We start from the raw sequence: 21,218 nt of genomic DNA on the forward strand, positions 1-21,218 counted from the left end.
CATCGCACTCGTCACATTTTCCAGTCATGTTTCTTTCATTTCATCATGTTTTGTTGGGTGTAGTCATCATTCAACTTGATATATTTTCATTTCATAAATTTGTAGCACCTCCTCCACAGCTCCACGCCAAAAAGAGGCATACAGCCATAGTATGATTTGGGAAAAAGGAACGGTGCCGACTTTGTTCTGCAGAGCCGGGAACGGAAGGAGATTCATTTAGATTTTGTGAAAAATAGAAAAACCCTCAGCAAGCCACCGTAGTGGAGCTCCGGTATAAGTGTTTACATGGTAATGTAACACCTCTACTGATGATGAGGAAAAGGAAAAAAAGAAGAAGAGAAGAAACAGAAACGCAGGAGGAGAAATTTGTATGCGGGCAACACTACCTGAGGCTTGGCAGCGAAAGTTGATCGCCTGCCGCTTTTAAAAGGCAATCTAGGACTTGTCCATCTTCCTCGCCGTTCTCGGTGCCGCTTTTGTACCATCGCAACTCGAGGGCTCACCCTCTTCCTCCTCACCAGGATCTCTCACCGTTCATTGCTATTCACATCATTAATGAATGCATTGCTCTTGTAAGAGGCTAAGTAAAAGTCGAGACGGCGTCACCGGCGTCTCGACTTAAGGGGGATCATTCAGCTCAAACCTACAGAGGTTCTGTTATGGGTATTACGAACTACTAACTCTCATATAAAGACTGCAGACATGAAGATAACTTCGCGATACAACATAATTCAAAGCCACCGGTTCATCCACTCAAGGACCTGCTTCTCCGACTCTTCAAGCTCAGCACGTTCTTGTGGATCGTCCGGGTTGCCCCTGACCCCGAACCCATGGCGGCCGGGGGTGTAGACCTTGTGCACCTGCTCGGGAATCCGCCTTCCTGCCTTGGTGGCATTGGCGTGTATCTGTTCCACCTTGGCCTTGGTATCGAAGCTGACGCCTTCGTCGTGCCGACCCCACCCGTAGGTGACGGGCACCACCATGTTCTCGACATCGTCGGGCAGGGACAGATGACTCGGGTGCAAGGCTGCCACCGCGTCCACCAAGGGCACCTTGGCGCCATCGACCTCGATCATGTTGCTCTCCAATCCGGCCCGGATTGCGTATCGTCCGCCCCAGCAGAATCCGACCATGCTGTGTCCACAAACCGTCAGCCATGATGATGCCCCGTCGTTGCATGGGCCAAAGGCTGAACTTGGGGGCCGAGAAGAGTTTACTTACCCGATCTTCTGGCTCTTGGGGGTTGATCGCCTCAATGCCTTCAGGAAATCCATACAGATCTTGTCGGTGGGTCCGAACTTGTGCCGGCCCATCCACATGATGAACGACGGCATCGCGGCGAGAAGGCCAGTGTACTTTGCAAATTTCGACTGCTTGGCCGCATCGACCGGAAGAAGGACGTCGGCGACCTGGAGTCGGACAGGGTCACCCTTGAAGAAGTCTGGGAGATAGACGAGATACTCGCCGCTTTTGGCGTAGGCGTCTGCGATCAGCTTGTTGTTGGGAAGAGGCAGGCCGAAAATGTCCGAGTAGATGACGATGGTGGCACGAGGGTTGGTGCGGTTGCCAATCACATAGGTGTTGAGGCCGTGGATAAGTTCTTCTTTGCCTTGGGGCGTGCCCTCATGGATGGTGCCCTGGCCACACAGAGTTAGAGAGACATAGCAAGGCCACGGCTGGTTGAGAGGGTCACCTTGATGCATGCCGAGCACGCTTGCCCTTCTGTCATTTTCGGTGAGGTCGGACTGTATTATACTCTGTTCCTCTGTGTAAAGTCGCTTAATGTTGTCAGACTCCGGTCGAAAGACGGGGAGGCGATGGAGATGGAATTTTGCGCAGCGGGTGATCGAGACTGAGACTCAAGAAGCTTTCACTTTGTTAAGGATAACATATCACAGCCGACAGCAGCATGGCTGACTTATAATCCCATGGCCGTCCAGGGAGCGCGCTGAACCATCAGCGCATCCCCGTCGCCGTCTCGCCATCTCGCTATCTTCTCGCGCACTCCTCGGGACTCGTGTGGGACCGCGCCGAATCAAGTTGGGCCGTCGGGGGGAGTGCGAGATGATTAGATAATAGAATGATCGCCGTCTAGTCTAAATCAAGCCTGGCTCTATCTGATCTAAGGCGCCCAGCGAAACGCCTCCGAGAAGGAGAGTACCCGGGTATGTCAACGTCAATGCAGAGCCAAAGGTCCATCAAAGGAACACAGCCATGTCACAGACCCCGTCCGAGAATGTCGCGACATCTTCTGGCACGCCTTCCGCGTACGTCGATACGCCGTCGTCAGGGCCTGCTCATCCGTTTCAACTGCGGAGCTGCGTAACTTGCCGTGCGCGCAAAGTCCGGTGCGACAGGCGGTCACCATGCTCAAACTGCCGCCGGGGGAACATCGTCTGTGTCTTTCCATCGGGCGACCGTCCTCCGAGATGGGCTCGCCGTCTGGAGCACCTCGCCAACGATCCTTCCTCCTCAAGCACCTCAAAGTCGCAGATGGCGAGCCCAGTCGTCGACCAGGTCGAGGACAGACTCCGCGCCCTCGAGAACCTGGTCAAGGAGCTGAGCAGCCAGTTAAACCAGGCCCGCGCCGCCGCCGCGGCAGCTGGCTCTGCTAACGGTGGTTCATCCGGAGTCAATTCTCCTGGCAGCTCTGCACATGCCGACCTTCAGAGTCATCCGTCCCCAAGCGCGGAGGACGGCAGGCTGAACAAACAGTTTGGCCGGTTGGTGGTTCAGGATGCCAGCAGCAGCCGTTATGTGACCGGTGGCTTCTGGTCTCGAGTCGACGACGATGTGAGTCGAGATTTTGTTACCTGAACCCCTCTGCAGCACAGACGCTCTGTGTATACAGCCAGGACCTCATTGACTCTCACTTCAGCTTAGCGGCCTGGAGGTAGACAATGGCGGTCTAGCAGCAGACGAACCTGAAGTCTCAAAGCATGACCCTACCCCTGGAAACACCCCTTCCACCCAAGAAATCAGGTCGACTGCTTCAGAACGCTACGCCTTCCTCTTTCGACATAATTTGAACCCTTTGGCCCCAGACTCGCGGTCCTTCCACCCTCTCCCATCACAGATTCCGTTTATTCTTGACGTGTTCGCGGAGAATGTGAATTTGTTCTATCACATCGTCCACGTGCCCACTGTTGCAAAAATGGTGCGCGATCTGCGTGGCAGCGGCATGTCGAACCTGACGCCATCTCACGAGGCGCTGATGTTTTCCATCTACTATGCCGCCATAATGTCAATGGAAGAAGATGATGTGAGTGACGGCGCTTGAACCTGAAACCCAGGTTTCTCCCATCCTGAACGATTGTTCTGTGCTGAATCATTTACTCTTAAGATCCTGACGAATTTCGGTTCGTCCAAGGCCGACCTCGCCTCGAAGTATCGTTACGGCCTGGAGCATTTCCTTGCGAAAGCCGACTTCCTTAACGCCCCCGACATTGTCCTCGTGCAGGCACTCAGCATCTTCCTGTTCCTTGCGCGCCGAGATGACAGCCCCAGATTCGCGTACATGATGACCGGCCTCCTCGTCCGGATGGCACAATATCTTGGACTCCAACGAGACGGGGATAATTTTAAGCATCTCACTCCCTTCGATACTGATTTACGTCGAAGGGTCTGGTGGGCCGTTGTCATACTAGACATACGCTCCGCAGAGGACCAAGGAACGGATATGGCGATCCCACAAGGCAGCTTCGATACCAAGATGCCATGGAACATCAACGACACCGACATTGATCCTGAGACAAAACAGGTGCCCGCAGAACGCCATGGTCTGACCGACCGGGCCTTTACGCGCATCAACATCGAGATAAATAAGAACATGCGGCAGATGACGGCGGCCGTGGCTGCCGGTAGCAATAACGGGGCCGGCCTGGAAGAGCAAAGCCGTCTTTTGAACGATATCTGGCAACGACTTGATGAGGGATACCTTCAGTACGCTCCGGACACAGGGAGTGTTGCTCACTGGGTCGCCGTCACGATTGCTCGACTGGTAATGGCGAAGATGACACTGATAGTCTTCCTTCCCGTCCTCTTCTCTTCGTCCCCGAGTGGGATGACCTCCGAATCGATCAGAATGAAGTTGCTGATTGCCGCAATCGAGGTGGCAGAGTACAACCACATGCTCAATGCCGAAGAAGCGGCTCGGCATTGGCGCTGGATCTACCAGACACGCACACACTGGCACGCCATCGTCTATCTCCTGATCGAGACTTGTCGGCGCCCTTGGTCCCCTCTCGTTGAAAGAGCTTGGGTGGCACTTCACAGCCCCTGGCTAATTCCAGCCAGAGTGGCAGACAGGAACTCGCACCACTGGATCCCGCTGCGAAAGTTGATGGCACAATCCCGCAAGCATCGTAACACCGAAATTGAACGGCTGCGTGCTGATCCTCAGGCTGCTGTGAGGCTCGAGATGGAGTACTCAAACATGCCGACCCCTTCAAGCTCAGGCACATTTCCAGACGGGCGCAGTGCCGATGTCTTCCTCAGGCGTTGGCGCGATGTCATTGCCACGCCTGCAGGCCCTACACGTATGCCTAATGATACGAGTACCAGCGCCAGACGCGCCGACGCGACTCCAGACACAAACTGTATGACTCTGTCTGGTGGAACTTCTATAGGTGTAATCGACCTAGGTGACGTGAGACCCATTATGAACTTCGCGCAAGGGTATGTGGCGGGAATCGACGAACAGCAGACACTCCAGACAATACCGGGCCTGGTGAACAACACGCAGGCGACTTTTGGCGAATCGACAGCAGAACATGATGCAAACTTAGCATACAGGGCCATGCCGACACTCCCCACAGACGGGACGGATGGTGACCGAACCACGACGGGAGCGGGTTTTGTCACCTGGCTATGGACCGACTCGAGCCCCTCGGCTGACGATTTTGCCGCATTTGACAACGTGAACATGGATCTGGACGGTGGGATGGACTGGTATAGTTGGATCGAATCTGCCAAGGGCATAGAATGAGCTCAGCGTAGGGGAAATTCTTCTCCAACAGTTTTATATGCCACGCCATGATACCTCATGATCCATCAAGCTGAAATGCATGTTCATTGTTGGTACACAACCGATTTCAAACCCAAATATCCCTTGCCTCCAGCCCCTGTGTTTCTATAAAACTACGGATGCGATCGAAGTACCCGCCTCCCTCTCAGGGTGTGTTCACAGGCGATCTGAACAACCATTGCTACATGGTATGTATGTGGCTGGGAGATAGTGAATGTGGCACACTGGTCGGTCTTACTGTAGACAAGCGTCCTAGGAAGAGAATGATATGATGTGCAGACAAAGACCCATCCCGAGTTACTTGCTACGCTTTCTCACCCTCGACGTGGTGCACGTTCTCCTCGTGGACGACCGGCTGCTCGCCAGTGCCATCTTCGATGGTCCCTTTGTGGTCATCCGCCGAAGTGATGACGAGCCCATGATCCTGGTACGCGGCCACGAGGTCGTCGTCGCCAAACAGCTTGGCCACCTCCTCCAACGGTCTGTTTAAAGTGTCGGGGAACGTGAACCAGACCACGACGGCGCCGAGGGCGGTGAAGACGATGAAGAAGAGGTAGTACCTCCAGCCGATGCTCGCGAACGCGGTGGGTGCGGCCTGCAGCCACACGATGTTAGTCAGGGCGTATGTGAACATGCCGATGGTCATGCCCTGGGCGCGCAGGTGGGTGGGGAATATCTCGGCCGTGTACCACCAGGTCACGCCGTCCAGGAAGCCTCCGTAGAAGAAGACGAAGAGAAAGTTGAAGGCGGCGCAGGCCCCGAGTCCGGCCTTGTTGTGGGTGTCGCCGTAGGTCGCGACGAACGCCGCCTCCATGATGACGGAGAAGCAACACCCCGCCAGCCCTATCGTCATGAGCGTGGGTCGGGACATCCGATCGACCCAGAGGGGCGCCACCATGTTCGAGGCCCAGGAAGCCACCAGCCAACCGGCTTGCAGAAAGAGTTGGTCCTCTGGGCTATAACCCAATCGACCGTACGTGATGGTAGCGTAGTCTACATCCCAAAATTAGTCAAATGCCGTATTAAAACTTGGAGCAGCACGGATCTCCTTGGTGGAAAAGCACTCGCTCCAAAAAAAAACAAAAAAAAACAACCACTTGTCTATAGTAGCAGTGGGCAACTGGGGAGGCAATAAGATGGAACTCACTATTGATCACAAGTACTCCGGAGCTCACCAGGGTAAAGAGCAACAGAACAGTCATCCATACCCTTTTGCGATAGCTCGGGCGTCGCACCATGGCCAGGTAACCTCCCGGAAGCGACCGTTCGAGTTCAATCTGCTGGTTCATTTGTTGGAATTCCCTTCGGGCAAAAGTCTCATCCCCGTGCCAGGTGTGGAGGTTCTGGACCACCTTCCACGCCTCCTCGGAGCGGTCTCGCAGCAAAAGATACCGAGGGCTCTCCGGTACGAAAAAGACGGCGACGATGCAGAAGATGGCGGGCAAGCAGCCCAGAGCGATGGGAGCCCTCCAGGCGTTCACGTTTTTGTAGTAGTAGAAGCCGACACCGACCCAAGACGCGCAAACATAGCCGATGTTGATGAAGATGGGACTGATGTCGGACAATATCCCTCGGTCTTTCGGAGGGACAATCTCTGCGACCCATAGAGGTACCGCCACCAGTTCCATGTACCCACTGTATGAGAAAGGAGGTCAAGTTAGCGACTCTGTTGTTACCGGAGTCCAAGCCATTGTTCGCTCATTAAAAAGAAGGGTCTCAACTCTCAACTCACCCTATTCCGGATAGAAGCCTAAAGACGATAAAGACGGCAATGTTGGTGGAACCGGCGAGGATGGCACTGGCCACGAGTAGAATGATGGCCCCCAACAGGATCGTCTTCTTCCTCCCGTACCTGTCCGCCAACAGTCCAACCATGACACAGCCGAATAGGCCACCGACAAAGTAGAGGGCGTTCGCGGCCCCTAACAGAGATGAGGCGTTGGAAGCTGTGTCGAGGCCCATCTCGTGCAAGAAACTGGGTTGACCCATGGTGGTGGCGATGATGGAGGCGCCGTAACCGTACGCCGCGGCACCCCATGACACCCCGGCGCAGTACAGGACGGTCGACAGCTTGTAGTGCCGGCGTGGCTTTTCTTCCAGGGTTTCCATTCTTCTGGGAGGGGAGATGACTTGTCTCGTCAATCAAAGGTGGAAAAGACCGGGCCCAACTCGGGTTGACTTGGAGAGAGAGAGAGAGAGAGACCTCACAGAACTTGTTCTCAGGTCTTTCTTTGTGAATCGATCAATATCGGTGGTCACGACTGGAAGCTGGCCCCTCGTGGTTGTTAGGGCGTGGAGATACATCCGGGGGATATACATATGTATCCTTTCATTGACCACCCGCCCCCGAGGGCATTGTGGAGGAGAACTGGCGTGGGTGGATTCTTTGGATCCGGGGGAAGACGTTGCCTTGCATATAGCCGACCATTCAATGTGTGGGGTGGACGAAGTGTTATCCAGTTCGGCTTCAAGCTGATCTCTGATTCGGCCACGAGATAGGCGAAGTGGAGTAGCGCAGTATGCGTTGAGGAATGGACGACGACTTTCTCGAGGCCGATTAGCCATAGCTTGCCTGACGAGTGTATGAATGTCTGGTAGCCGATTACCGTTTCTCAAGGGGGATTCCCGTGGGATATGTTACACACACACGCACACACACAGACAGGCAATTGCTGGTCTCTCCTCCGGACAGATGGACGTGGTGATCCTCGTCCCAATGCCCAGAAGCCTACTTAAAACAACGCTTTCCATCTGGAAGGCGATGTAGATGATTTTAGTCTGAAAAGCAACTCGTAACTTTCTACATCTACAAGAATTGTTTGTCAGAGTTCCTAGGTACCTTTTTCAGTCAACACTCACCACTAGGTGAAATCGTTCGAGTTGCTTGGGACATTCTTCTTTGTTGTCATCTACTCCATGGCGTCAGAGAAAGAAACCAATGGCCACACTGCCCCTGATTACGACGTGATCATCGTCGGTGCCGGACTTTCGGGTTGCTACTCCCTCATCACCGCGCTCCAGTCGGGTCTACGGGTCAAGTGCCTGGAAGCCGGGACCGGGGTGGGAGGGACGTGGTACTGGAACAGGTACCCAGGGTGCAGGTTCGACTCGGAAAGCTACACCTACGGCTTCAGCTTTTCGTCCGAACTGCTCCAAGAGTGGAACTGGTCGGAACATTTCGCCCCCCAGCGGGAGACGGAACGCTACATCAACCACATGGCCGACAAGTTTCAGATCCGTCCGCACATCCAATTCGAGACGCGCGTGGAGACGGCGCACTTTGACCAGGGCAACAACGCCTGGGTCGTGACCACCGACACCAAAGAGACCTTGACCGCGCGGTTCCTCGTCACCTGCGTCGGTCCACTGTCGGCCTTCACCTTGCCGCGCTACCCCGGCCTGGAGGAGTTTCGAGGGCCGTCGTGCCACACGGCCCGTTGGCCCAAGGCCGGTGTCGACTACGCGGGGAAGCGGGTCGCCGTCGTCGGCACCGGTGCCACGGGGGTCCAGACGATCCAGGAGGTCTCGAAAACCGCCGGCCATCTGTCCGTCTTCCAGCGGCGCCCCAACTGGTGCGCCCCGCTCCACAACAGCAAGATCGAACCCGAGGAGATGCAAAGGATCAAACAGGGGTACCCCGAGCTGTTCGAACACTGCCGCGGGTCCTTTGCCGGCTTCATCCACCGGGCGAGCCCCAAGGCCGCCCTCGAGACGCCGGCCGAGGAACGGGAAAAGTTCTGGCAGACCCTCTACGACAGTCCCGGGTTCGGAATCTGGATGGGCAACTACAAAGACGTCCTCGTCGATCGAGCCGCCAACGGCCTCCTCAGTGACTTCATCGCTCGCAAAATCCGCGAGAGGGTCGAGGATCCGGTGGTGGCGGAAAAGCTGATCCCCAAGGACCACGGCTTTGGCACCCGTCGGGTTCCCCTGGAGACAAAGTACTACGAGGTGTACAACCGAGACAATGTCGAGTTGGTCGATTTGACCGAGACTCCGATCGATCGTGTCACACCGAGGGGCATCCTGACGGCCGACGGTAAAGAGCGTGAGTTCGACGTCATCATCTACGCGACGGGCTTCGACCCGGTCATGGGTGCCTTTGACAGGATCGACATCCGAGGGCTCGATGGTCTGCGACTGAAGGAGGCGTGGAACAATGGGCCGAGAACTTACCTGGGCTTGACCGTTCGGGGCTTCCCAAACATGTTCATGGTCATGGGCCCTCATTGCGCCCTGGGAAACATCCCTCTCAGCATTCAATACAGCGTCGAGTGGATCGGCAAGATGTTGCGATACGCTCGTGATAACAACGTCGAATACGTCGAGGCCAAAGGCGAGAGCGTGGACAGTTGGACGGGCACGGTCGAGAAGCTCGCCAAGGGACTCTTGTCGAACGACGTTGATTCTTGGATGACGGGGGTCAACAGCAACGTCGAAGGTCGCCAGAAGAGGATCGTTGCTCGGTACAGTGGCAGTTGTCCTTCGTACCGGGCGAGGTGTGAGGAGGAGGCTCAGGCCGGGTATCCAGGATTGACGCTGGTATCACAGCAAGCTTAAGATGGCAAAGTTGAGACTCAACATCCTTGACATGCATGACATTGAGCATTCTGACTATTCTCACTCGTTTGTATACCAAAAGAATTAAAGAGAGGATTTGCCTTGTTTCTAGGTATCAGCCATTTTGGATAACGGCCATGCGTTGGATGAGAGCCTAGGTCCCGAGGACAACCCTGCGTTCATCGTCCTTCTTGAAGTTTGTTATACGTATGGATAAATATCTCCCTTTCCGGAGGGGCTTGCAGAACAAAGCGGTAGTCATACCACAACATGACGGCTTTCACAGCACCTTTGTATAGCTTGGCTGGGACTCACGGTTACTTCATGTTTAAAATAAAAGTCAATGGATTGTACAAAGTACCCATACGAATTCACGCTCCAATCGACTATGGAAGCGCAGCGCCGACGTTAATGTTGGCACCAAACACCGATCTCGAGTCTTCACTCAACAACCAAACGACGACTCGTGCCACATCGTCGGGGTCCATCATCTGCCAACCTCTCCTTTTCCAATCTTCAAGTTGTTCCGGGTTCCCTCCGACAAACTGTTGCATCATGGGGGTTTGGGTCGATCCTGGATGTGAGAGCAAAAGCAAGATTAGCCGGCTCTTTGTCTCAAAACATTCTCGGACGGTCTTTCTCTCTCACACCTACCTGGTGAAACGCAGTTGATCCGGATCCCGAACGGTTGAGTGTCCTTTGCGACACTCTGGGAGAAATGTGCGACGGCGACCTTGGAGGTACGGTACGCGTAGATGTCCGGATCGTGTTTCAACGACGCCATACTGCTGATGTTGACTATGGCCCGATCGGTGCCGGCCGGAAGGTCCTTCATGGCTCTGACCTCCGCGCGGGTCGAGTAAAAGACTCCGTTGATGTTGACGCCCATGACACGGTGCCACGCCTCGTCCGTCTCCTCGAGAATGTTGGGGGCCGTTCTGACACCGACCGCCTGTGGCAAGCCGGCCACGTTGGCGGCGCCGTGAAGGTCACCGAAGGCCTCGACCGCAGTTTGAATCCAATCGGCCACGGCGTCCGACTTGGTCACGTCCAAAGTCGTCGTGTGTAGTTTTGTCTTTGGATTCGCCTTTTGGATGCTTTGTTTCAACGCATCAAAGCCCTTCGGAGAGACGTCTGCGGCGGCGATGCCGCTCGCACCTCGTTCGGCGAGAAGGCGACAGATGGCCGCTCCCATCCCTAAGCGATGGTCAAGAAAAGGTACCATCAAAAAATGGCCGCTTGTGCTCTGCTATGGCACCGGGCGCACAACAAGAGGCAGAAGAAGACTCACCTGAACCTGCCCCGGTAATGGCAAACACTTTTCCATCGACATTCATGATTAGTGGTTTGTGTCGTTAAACGCTCTGGGCATATGACAAATTTCGACCTGGCTGGTGAGTTTGGAAGTGCCACTGACGCGCCAGGGATGGCTTCCCATTTTATTCCCTAGGAGGTCAATCAGCTCCTCGGGAGGGGTCTTTCATCATCGAACTAGACCGGCAAGAAAGGCTACCACCTACCTAGTTTATTGCCAGTTCTGTCGGCTTCTTTCAACAGCAGCGTAAAACATGACTGATCAGATATCGGGTTGCCTCTAACCAGCATCTTGGGATCCATCTTTCCTTTGGTACCAGAAGCCTATCTGCTGGTCTGGGAGAAAGACACATACCCAGTCCAATGGGGTTTCCTTTGTAAGGAGTCGCAAACCCCGGAATCTCCACAAAAGTTATAGAACGTAAAAAGTGGAGCAGATGTTTGGTGGGTACTGTCCAGGAGTAACCGAAGTCGCCGTTCAAAGACTCAGCTGGTACTCCGCATTTTTCGTGGTATAGGCTAATGGATACGAGGTTTGATGGCGCATATCCTGGGTCGGGAACCCTCAAAAGGGTGACGAATAGCCATTCAACATTGGCCAATAAGAGAACCCATTAGTGTAGCTCGCTCTCATCTTCTGGCTATGAGTGTCCGTCACGAGCATCATCGTCCAAGAAAGACAATTTGTCCCTTTCGAATCATCTACGTTTCCGCAGCTCATCTGACTTATCCGAAAGGGATTCCAAAGAGCACTTAGAAATTGAGGTCTGGTCAAGTTTCTCAGAGCCTAACTAGGCTAACCTTGCGGGAATATTGCGTGAGTAGGCGATGTCTCCTGAAGAGTCGGCATGCTGCACTGCCATACCCGAGCGAGCTCCAAGGAATTGCTTTGTGTTCCGGATTCAAAATCAAATTTGGTGCATCGGAGACCTTGAGCGCGGGAAAGGCTCTGGGGATAAGATGTCTAAGGGGGGTCCATTAAGTCGTTGATCATATGATGCCGTCGGAGTTCAACAGCTCTGTTGGAGAATCCCTCTCATAGCTATATATATCTTCAACAGCTCGGCGGGCTGTCACCTTGAATCATTGCTTTGAGACTTTGACTTGTTCCAAAGCCACTTTTTCCTCTAGTCATTCCAGCCCTCGATGTCTCTGAAAAGGTCTTGAAGATGTAGTGTAACAGCATCGGACCATTCCACCTGGGGTGAAGGTACACCGATACAGTCGCTGAGGATGAATCCAGCCACCAGCGGACTTGTTTGCGCGGTGATGCCAGGGAAATAATCCAGCCATCGCGTTTCGAAGGCTATCGTCGCATCCTGTCCAGATGCTCTCGGGAAATCCCAGATGTCGTGATGATGAGAAGGTGAGTCGCAAGCAGATACGATGAGGGGCTCTTCCTTGAGAAGCCTATCCAGACCCCGATCGAACATCTTACCTGTAAGAGACCACCGAGACAATTCTCTCAGGGCAAGCCTCAACGTGGTAATGTCGACATCGGCATCATGAGTAAACATGTCTACGCGGCGAGCTCGGAGTAGCGCCAGAATGGCCAGCGTGCAGTACCAGACGGCCTCACATCCCAGGTACTGGACGGTTCCACGGCTGAGGTACGCTCGGAAGATGCCCGCGACGCACGAGGCCGCCACGATTGCCGGTACGGTTGCCCTGGGTAGTATTTCTTGGCTCTTGCTCAGGTGAAGGACGATGACGATGGCAAGGTAGCCTAGATGGAGATAATTCAGATCCCGGTTGAAATCCAGTACCAAATGCTCCCCAATCGGCAACTGCAGATGACTTGGTAAGCCGTGTGCCCAGTCAATCAGCTCCTGGGCTAGAAGTGCTTTGCTCTGAGCGTCCCCTTTCAAAAGCAACTCCTTGTGGATTCGTCCACCGACGTCCCAAAGACGAACCCATTCCACGAAGATGGATGCAGAGATGTGGGCTGGATCAGGGAAGTCGGTCACGGTGATCATTTGAATGTCACAATAATCCTTGTCAATGATGAGAGGCAGCCCTTGGGCTAGCGCCGCGATGCGGTCCCTGACCTAGTGGACGTAATATCAGTATCAAACTTCTCTTTTGTCGTGATTATATTATGCCTACGAACAAGGTCCACCATATCCGCCGCCTTAGTTCTGGTGTCTCTCCCTCATAGGCTGGTTGTCGTCGTTCAGTGGTATCCCGGTGTAGGCCAATTTGTTGAGCCAAACGAATGGTTGTTCCGACCCACCACCAATTGCTATCTGTACTGACCGCGTTCGGCGGACTGAGGCTGTACCAGTGAAACAGCATGAGGGCAGAAATCTGGAAAATGGGGTTTTCTGGATAGTTGGCGTAGAAAAGACCTTTTGCACGTTTGTAGTGGCTCGCGCAAGACGTGTGGGCAATAAGCGGCGGGTTCAGTCGGACGCCGCAAAGAGCCAGTGCATGTTTTAGCAATGGCGAATATAGGGCATTTGGGCGCGTCTTGAGCGTCTGCTTATCCAGTACCGGACACCACGATTGTATGTAGTTGAAGTATGTCTCGAGGTAACTCTGCATGAGCTCGTGCGGTACCTGATCAAGCTCGTCGTATCGCTCCATGGGTAGGGGACCAGTGCAAGGGGTGTCAGAGTGATCAGCGCCGAAAATCTGCATACATCCCACATCCCCTAGGTAACTTTGAAAGGTGCGAGATCCAGGAGAATCATCATCAGACCCAGTGGACCGTGACTCCTGGATCATGGTGTGTGGATCTTGTTGCACAGCTACAGGCGGATGCAAGAGTTTCGAGGAGGGTCGCTGGGCTGATGGTGGTTGCAAAGTGGACGATGTCGGCCCACACATAGATCGGTCAATCTCCGTGTTTTGGAGAGCATATGGTGTGAAAGGAAAAGCCGCGTCATTATGCTCAACAGAAGGGGCCTGCTGTTGCTGTGGTCGATCTTGTGCCTCTTCTATGCGCTCGTCATGGTACGCAGCATTGTTTATCACAGGCTGCTCTTCGGGCATAACAGGTAGTGCCTGAACGCGCCCTCGTCTTCCACGATTCGAGGGGCGTAGGCTAGATTGGTTAGAAGCTGTCACCTCCAAAGTAGATGTGTTGGCCAACTCACTGGCAGGATGCATTTGCCTCGACGCAGTTGTGACATTTAGGCGAGGCCTCGTTGCGGTGTTCCAGGAAATCACATCTGATCTAGGCCAGACTCAGCATTGTGTAGGTGAATACGAACTGGGAGATGGTACTCTTTTCTCGTGACAGCGTAGGCAAGCCCGGCCGGCTCTTTTGCGTCGTTTGTATGACGCCAGCCTTGCAGGATCTGACATTTATTGCGCGTTTCAATGGGTGACTCTCCAAGCGGCTAAGCGAGAGATTTTGGTCTTCGTTCTCTTTGGCGGTGTTCAAAGAGACCGAGACTGAGATGTTGAGGGCTTTCAGTCGGCGTATTTTTACCTACAGTATGCCCTGGGTCAAACGCCAGAAAGGGATGTATGTAGGTGGAGAAAGTGGTCTGGACCGGAGACCCAGATCATCTGGGGAGCGGGGAAACTAAGTACTGGATGTTGAAGGGGACAAGCTGGACCTCGGATCCTCATCCTTTATGATTCTGGAGACTTGTAACCTCTACTTGGCATACTTGTGATCTTGTGAGAGGTTACTACCTGATTGGTAGATCAGGCCAGATCTGGACAGATATAGGTGGGCCAAGATAAACTAGGTAGGACGGTGCTTGCGAGCTTGTCGAGGACTCATCGAAGTACTACCACCATACCTCCTTTCCTCTAGAACGCGAGAATTACCTCAGTTCGGTCGAGATCGAGCAAAAAGACCAAATCAATTGCGATGCAGAAAGAAAGGGATCTTGATCATGAATCATTATTACTCAGCTCCAGGAATCCTACGCCACCATCAATGTCCAATGTTTAACCATACACATGAATGAAAAGTCTGCTGAAAGGATACCGAACCCCGTATGCAGCCGCCCCAAAAAAGACTCGAGGTGACAATCCAGCAGCTCAGCAATTCAGCACAGCAAAAGCCCTTCCATCGGCTTGAGACAATGCCATGATTTTCCGCAAGCATTTCTCATTGACCACTGAGATCACCATCTCGTCCACAGCACACTCCTCGGTTTGAGTCGAGGAAAAGAAATCCAATCACAACAGTTCTGTGAAGCTTGTTCACCTAGTTATTGCCATCGGTAACATTCTCGACCTTGGGCTGTTCGTCTTCAGCTGGTTCCATCTTGACTGGAGCCTTGGTTTTGGTCTTTCGAGCCGCAGCAGTCTTAGTTTTCTTGGTCGGGGACTCCTCCTCGTCAGCTTCCGTCTTCACCTTACGACCGCGTTTTGGAGTTGGAGTCTTTGCAGAAGCAGGTAGAGTGCCTTCTACAGTAGTTGCGTCGGCCTTTGTCGCTTTGATCTTGATATTATTGATCCGGTGAATAACCGCTTTGGCGGTGCACTCTAATAACACGCAGAAACGATCAGTCTTGATTCTCACCCAGTTTGTGTAACTGTAAGAAAGGTGAACCCTTGGCGTGTTGACCTGTGTCTTCAGGCAAAACCAGAGCAACATGTAGCAGGAAGAGAAGACAGAAGCCAAGCCCACAGGAGTACTTACCAGGACCCATGATTTGAGCTACGGCTGCGTGATTGACTTTGACATCAGAGGTCGCGAGGACAGCTGCGAATAGCTTGAGAGGAAGTCAGCGGTTTTATCTCCCTGAGAAGAGCCAATGTCTACCTTCGCGTCCGTATCAGCGTTCCACGTCATAGGCATCTTGACCGATTTCAACAAGAGTGTTAATAGAGATACTATTGGTAGTCTATTAAACAGTATTAGTATATTAAAGCGTGCTTCTGAAGCGATACAATACTCACGAGAGATAGAACACTCGAAAGCAGAAGGTGAACAGTCGAATTCTGTTGTGGTTGGCGAGTTGATGATAGTGGAAGAGGAGAAGAAGGACAGGAAGAATGGGGACAATTTTTGATGGGGATAAGGAATTGAAAAGTTGGGTCAATAATGCGGTGAGGATACATGAAGAAAGGGATATAAGTACTTCACTGAATACTGCCATTGACTGAATAGAAGAGTAAGGTAGAAAGCTTTGGGAAACACGCCAAAATATTGCTCACTTCAATCTGGTACTTAATTCATCCCACCATTTGCTATGGTTCGCCCATTCAGGGAAAGAAAAATATACCTGTGCCTAGCTATTCTCCTTCCTCTGCCGCTATCGTACAGCCCAGGCTAGGAAACATTTTGCAGACTGCTCATACCTGTTTTGTTGGGTGCCTCCTGTCTATAGTCTCCTTACCCAACACGCGATTCTGGCGACTGCCGCATGCACCAGCGCATTTCTTGATCGACTTTCAACATTTTGCGTTTCCCAATGCCAGCATGCAGCGAAACAGCGTGCCTCGTCAAGAATCCAAGAACTGAGCATCAAAATGTAGACTGGCGGTTTTCGTGGAGAGGGTCATGGTACCATCATTCAAACTGGGCAAGATCAAGTGGAACGCTACTACCTCTTCCTGCCCTATACCTCTTGGGCACCCCTGTAAAATTCCGTGGTGCAGGTAGCTGACTTTCGTCTTGAAATCTCCATCTGTTGTCTTCCACTCTGAACGACCCGGATCGACCTGGAGATCCCAGCGAGTTGCCATTGGATAGCGTGTAGGAACTCGCATCTAATGTTGATCGTGACGGAAGCTGAGATATTCCTCGGGAAGGTGGAGGTGAAATGGCTGGCGATGAAGGAGAAGGAGGGGCGTCGGGCGCGCCATATGAAGATTTCCGCCCAAAGGCAGTAGCTGCTGCCTGCAATGCAAATGATGACCCAGCGCCGTTTGTTGCTGGAGGCGAAGTAGGTGGTGGTGGCGGTCCTGGTGGAGGCGGAGGAGGTGTAGATCTGGACGGCGGTCCTGGAGACACAGAGGGTGGTAATAGCGGCGGAGGCGCAAGGGAAGGTGCGCTGTTGGGTGGTGGCGGAGGGGGAGGAGGCGGCGGTGCAGCTGGACTTGCTGAAGGAGGCGGCGGTGGAGCTGATGGTGGTGCAGGGCTTATTGTAGGAGGAGGTGGAGGTGGCGCCGGAGGCGCATAGCTTGACGCTGGAGGTGGCGGAGGCGGCGCTGGAGGTGCTGGACTTATTGACGGCGGTGGAGGGGGCGCTGAAGGAGGAGCTGGACTGGAAGATGGAGGCGGAGGCGGAGGTGGTGCAGGCGGTGCAGTAGCAGTGCTCACTTTGCGAGACGCTGGAGGCGGCGGCGGAGGTTTTCCAGCAACCAGATTTGCCACTGACGATGGTTTTGATAACGGCTTTGGCGGAGGCTTTTTAAGATGTGCAAGTGGACTGGGCACTACCGGTGCAGAATCTATTGACGGTGGGAAAGGAGGTCTGCCGCCTGGGATCGGAGGAGCAGGCATTGATGGTGGTCGAGGTGCCGCGCCCGAGGGAATTCGAGGAGCAGATGGTTGTGTCGTCTCCGAGTCCGAATGATGACCATCAAGTCCAGCACCAGTGTCAATGCCTCCCCGAGTCTTTTTCAACTTTGGCATGCCTCCTACAAAAAGGCCTCCTAGTTGAGGAGCACCTCCTAAGCTCGCTGTTGCATCCGAACCCGTGTCACTGTTGCTTCTAGCTCGATTTCCGCCGGGCACAGGGGGTGCCAGACCACCCGGGGCTTTCATTCCCATGCCAGGAACAGGCGGTGCTCCTGCTATAGGGCCTCCTCCGCCCCCAGATTTCTTGTCGAGCAACGGTGCGGAGCGATCATTTGTGACAGCCTTTTTCAGTCTTGCTCCCTTCGTTATATCTGTCAATAAAGCGTTCTGTGGCCTGTTAGCTCTTGTACTTCCCTCCGCCCCTCACGCTCAAACTCGTGAGTGTTGTATGCATCGTTCATGGACGTACCCGGCCTTTCGCGACTGATTTGGGAGGAGCCGCAGGAAGAGATGCCCCCGGCATAGGTGGAGGAGGAGGGGGCCCTCCCATCCCTGGGGGAGGCGGCGGCGGGGGCGGCGGTGGAGGAGGAGCAGGCATATTGTCGTCGACTTGTACCTGACCAGAGATTTTTGCAAGTGTTGAGGTGTCGCTGTTCAGAATGTGTAGATCACACTGGGAAGGAAGTTGGGCACCGAAGGAAATTGGACATTAAGCCAGAGCCGAGACGGCAAACAACCCTAGAAGCCTCATTCACAAGAAGAGTGGTCGAAGAACAGCTGCCTGGAGGCGAATATGCTGCACATCTGCGACTTTACGAGGATCAATATCCAGTTACGAGTACGGAATCTGCGAAGTTGTGGTTGGTGACAGTCGAATGGCAATTCGTCATGCGACGCGGCGGAGTTTATGCTTATTGGGAAAGAGCGCTCAGCGGAATAGGCGCAACTTCAGCCTCACACCTTTCTCCACTGCGTAGCACCAACGCATACAAAGGCACAGTCCATCTCCGGCCACCGAATATGCGTATTCGTAGCTCATGATCCGGTGGTGCCTAGAGTACCTAAAAGTTGGGAAAGTAATTGCAATTCTTGGAACATTCGTTTTTGAAGGTGAATTCTATTCATTGCCCACAACCTGTGCTTAACCTCTGTAGTGTGCCGGGTCCTGCCTCCTCGAAGCCAAGGTATGCCAGCAATTCGTACAAAAACTATCGAAGAAACTCCCCCAACGTGACCCAGGACAACGACAGGCAGATCATTCATATGCGTGATTGGAGCGCTTTTCAATTTGAGCAAGCTGGCTGGGGTAGGTTTGTGGTGACAAAAGTAGCCCTACAACAGGTCTTGCGGAGTTTCGTTTCGAGGAACGACAACTGTGGTCCCAAATGTATCTCCTCTTGATCAATGTATATGAAAGGCCTATTAGTTGTGCCCTGCCTTACGAAGCGAGTTGCTCAACCACTCAAGGCCTTCGTACAGACCATCACCGGAAGTAGCGCAGGTGGATTGGATGTACTATCATGAGGTCAGCACTTATCACAAAAAAGAAAAAAAAGGTGTCCTTACCCAGGCACGCTGTCGGAGACTGTGAAGACCAAGCTTGTCGGTGATTTCGGCGGCGTTCATGGCATTCTACAAAAGTAGTTAGAAATGAGATCGGACAAGATATCTCTTCAACTTACTGGAAGATCCTGTTTGTTGGCAAAGACAAGGAGAAGAGCGTCGCGCAGCTCGTCTTCGTTGAGCATGCGCTGAAGTTCTTCACGAGCCTCGACGATACGATCTCTATCGTTGGAATCGACCACGAAGATGATACCTTGGGTATTTTGAAAGTAATGTCTCCAAAGAGGTCGAATCTTGTCCTGACCACCGACGTCCCACACGGTGAATTGAATGTTCTTGTACTCGACAGTTTCCACGTTGAAACCTGCGAAAGAGGTCAGTTTGTAGAAAGGATGGCTTGGGCAAGTGCCGTACCGATTGTGGGAATGGTGGTGCTGCGCATCGTTAGCAAGCTGTTCTAATCCCGGAGCCTAGAGATGGACATACACAATTTCACCCAACTTGAGCTTGTACAGGATCGTGGTCTTTCCAGCAGCATCGAGACCGACCATCAAGATTCTCATCTCTTTCTTGCCCCATAGTCTGTCAAACAGCTTCGAGAATGCGAGACCCATGTTTGCGATTCAGCTGACGGAATTAGTGGGAAGGGGTTGGTCGAGGAGGCGGTCTGGCAGGAGAGGTCAGCTAGCTACCCAAAGACGCGCGATCAAGTATAGTGAGAGGGTATAGGATTGCGGAAGAAGGAAGTCGCGTGTTCAAGGGCGTGAGAAGGGCACGACGGCAAAAAAGCCCACGTCTCCCTTTCTCAGGCCGGAGACGCATGTGTGGCCACTTTGTCCTTGTCGCGGTCATCGTATTCCTCGACGCAGGCAGAAAGAATTGGTTCACGTACCGAAAACAAGTGATGTGACACTCTGTGAGTTGGAGTCGAGGAAAGAGTGTTGAAATTAAGATGGAATTAATGGTTCCAGATTCAAGATGGACTGATGTTGCACCTTTGGGAATCCAGGATGAATCTCGCAGGCTCGACGACCCGCCAAGCCCCAAAGGTGAATGTCCTTGTTAGCGCACTTTTTCCCTCACTGTTATCGGACCAGGCCGTGCTTCAACACTCTGGCCAGAAGTTAGGGGTAAGGAGACAAGCCCCCAAGGTCTCTACGTCTGTCAAGCTGTGGTTATCGCAGATTCAGTCCCTGTCACTGCTGATTGCCTCTAATACTTGAATAAATCTCGGCCAATAGTAACGGGGAACATCCAAAAAAAGCACGTGCTACGTTTTTGGCACCGTCTGGAATTCGTCAAGATCCAGTATTTTTGATAGATCCCAAATCTTTTTCGAAATACATTATGGAGTCGCCTGCCCCTATAAATCGACTCTGACGACCGTCGATGTATATAGCATCCCATTTTTCTCGCCATGATATTCGGGTTGGACGATCCTGAAGCCCAGCTTTTGATACAGCTTCAATGCAGAGTCATTTCCAGAGCGGACATGTGCCGTCAGATATGGGGAAGTGATTTTCCTCTCCAGGGCGAAATCCCGACTTGTCTCGATGGCCTTCTGAACCAGTCGCCCTCCAAGTCCATGGCCACGATGTCCGGAATGTACAGAGACGGCGGCCATCAAGAATTCAGAGGAAGTCTGCTCTTTTTCATCTACGCCGTCCCCATGGTCGAGTTCGGGAGTTATTATGACAACAAGTCCTACCCAGTCTCCTTGTGACAGCATTGCCGTGCTTTCATCTACATTGTCCTGGCTCGAGTCATGTCGGACAATGACCAAATGGATGGCTCTTGGATCCCTCAGTCTTGACACCCAAAAGTCCTGTGGTTGATCGACTTCGTCCTTGTACAACGAGATCCAGCTGCCCGGGTCTTCTTGCAAAGTTTTCAATCGCAGCGTTTTAAGTCGTAAAGCATAGTCAACATCTTGATCGCCGTGGGGTGTCGTTGGTAAAACTCGAATGGAGAATGATGCCATGGCAATGATATCGATCGACGTTCTCGCTTTTAGCAAACAAACCTGAGCGTTATATTTTTGCTTCAAATCATCGTGTTGTCAAGCGTGACTCACACACATCGACTGCGACTATGATGAAGGAACCTCAGACCTCGTCAATCCGAACTTCAACCAATATGGTAGCATTTTCACGCAGTGTACTCCGTATTTACACCGGCAAACCATTGCAATGGGGGTAAGGAGTATGTACGAATACGACGATGGAGAGTGACTCGATCCCACTTGCGACCAACTGCCACAAACGAACTAGCCCCGATCAGTTCTAGCGCACACAAATTTCTTGGCTCCAAATTCCGAGAGAA

The 21,218-nt window shown here is 53.0% G+C and overlaps 6 protein-coding genes across 7 annotated transcripts; 1 reads left to right on the forward strand and 5 right to left on the reverse strand.

Moving 5' to 3' along the window:
* Nucleotides 1-731: 731 nt before the first annotated feature.
* On the reverse strand, nt 732-1,864 carry PV06_02133 (uncharacterized protein; the record flags this gene model as incomplete). The annotated part of the gene is made up of 3 exons (XM_016402781.1): nt 1,694-1,864; nt 1,222-1,637; nt 732-1,134 (listed from the first exon to the last, which is right to left on the reverse strand). The coding sequence occupies exons 1-3, from the start codon at nt 1,727-1,729 to the stop codon at nt 732-734; spliced, it is 855 nt and encodes a 284-aa protein (XP_016266678.1). The 5' UTR covers nt 1,730-1,864.
* Nucleotides 1,865-2,214: 350 nt separating this feature from the next.
* Nucleotides 2,215-5,228, forward strand: PV06_02134 (uncharacterized protein; the record flags this gene model as incomplete). The annotated part of the gene is made up of 3 exons (XM_016402782.1): nt 2,215-2,793; nt 2,879-3,262; nt 3,344-5,228. The coding sequence occupies 3 exons, from the start codon at nt 2,215-2,217 to the stop codon at nt 4,985-4,987; spliced, it is 2,607 nt and encodes an 868-aa protein (XP_016266679.1). The 3' UTR covers nt 4,988-5,228.
* A 9,704-nt stretch (nt 5,229-14,932) lies between these two features.
* Nucleotides 14,933-15,665, reverse strand: PV06_02135 (uncharacterized protein; the record flags this gene model as incomplete). The annotated part of the gene is made up of 3 exons (XM_016402783.1): nt 14,933-15,349; nt 15,507-15,579; nt 15,630-15,665. The coding sequence occupies 3 exons, from the start codon at nt 15,663-15,665 to the stop codon at nt 15,069-15,071; spliced, it is 390 nt and encodes a 129-aa protein (XP_016266680.1). The 3' UTR covers nt 14,933-15,068.
* Nucleotides 15,666-15,846: 181 nt separating this feature from the next.
* PV06_02136 (uncharacterized protein) lies at nt 15,847-18,198 on the reverse strand. The gene is made up of 2 exons (XM_016402784.1): nt 17,803-18,198; nt 15,847-17,720 (listed from the first exon to the last, which is right to left on the reverse strand). The coding sequence occupies exons 1-2, from the start codon at nt 17,929-17,931 to the stop codon at nt 16,380-16,382; spliced, it is 1,470 nt and encodes a 489-aa protein (XP_016266681.1). The 5' UTR covers nt 17,932-18,198; the 3' UTR covers nt 15,847-16,379.
* A 208-nt stretch (nt 18,199-18,406) lies between these two features.
* On the reverse strand, nt 18,407-20,066 carry PV06_02137. 2 transcript variants are annotated; one of them, XM_016402786.1, is made up of 6 exons: nt 19,789-20,066; nt 19,383-19,563; nt 19,311-19,330; nt 19,016-19,260; nt 18,900-18,965; nt 18,407-18,848 (listed from the first exon to the last, which is right to left on the reverse strand). In XM_016402786.1, the coding sequence occupies exons 2-6, from the start codon at nt 19,508-19,510 to the stop codon at nt 18,756-18,758; spliced, it is 552 nt and encodes a 183-aa protein (XP_016266683.1). In that variant the 5' UTR covers nt 19,511-19,563; nt 19,789-20,066; the 3' UTR covers nt 18,407-18,755. The 2 variants fall into 2 exon arrangements, with proteins under 2 accessions (XP_016266683.1, XP_016266682.1); XM_016402785.1 differs by having other exon boundaries at nt 19,383-20,066.
* A 154-nt stretch (nt 20,067-20,220) lies between these two features.
* PV06_02138 (uncharacterized protein) lies at nt 20,221-21,068 on the reverse strand. Its single transcript, XM_016402787.1, has one exon. It carries the CDS (start codon nt 20,875-20,877, stop codon nt 20,260-20,262), a length of 618 nt encoding a protein of 205 aa, XP_016266684.1. The 5' UTR covers nt 20,878-21,068; the 3' UTR covers nt 20,221-20,259.
* Between the last annotated feature and the right edge of the window lie 150 nt (nt 21,069-21,218).

This window comes from Exophiala oligosperma (assembly GCF_000835515.1).
Source record: "Exophiala oligosperma strain CBS 72588 unplaced genomic scaffold supercont1.2, whole genome shotgun sequence".
Classification (NCBI taxonomy): Eukaryota; Fungi; Ascomycota; class Eurotiomycetes; order Chaetothyriales; family Herpotrichiellaceae; genus Exophiala; species Exophiala oligosperma.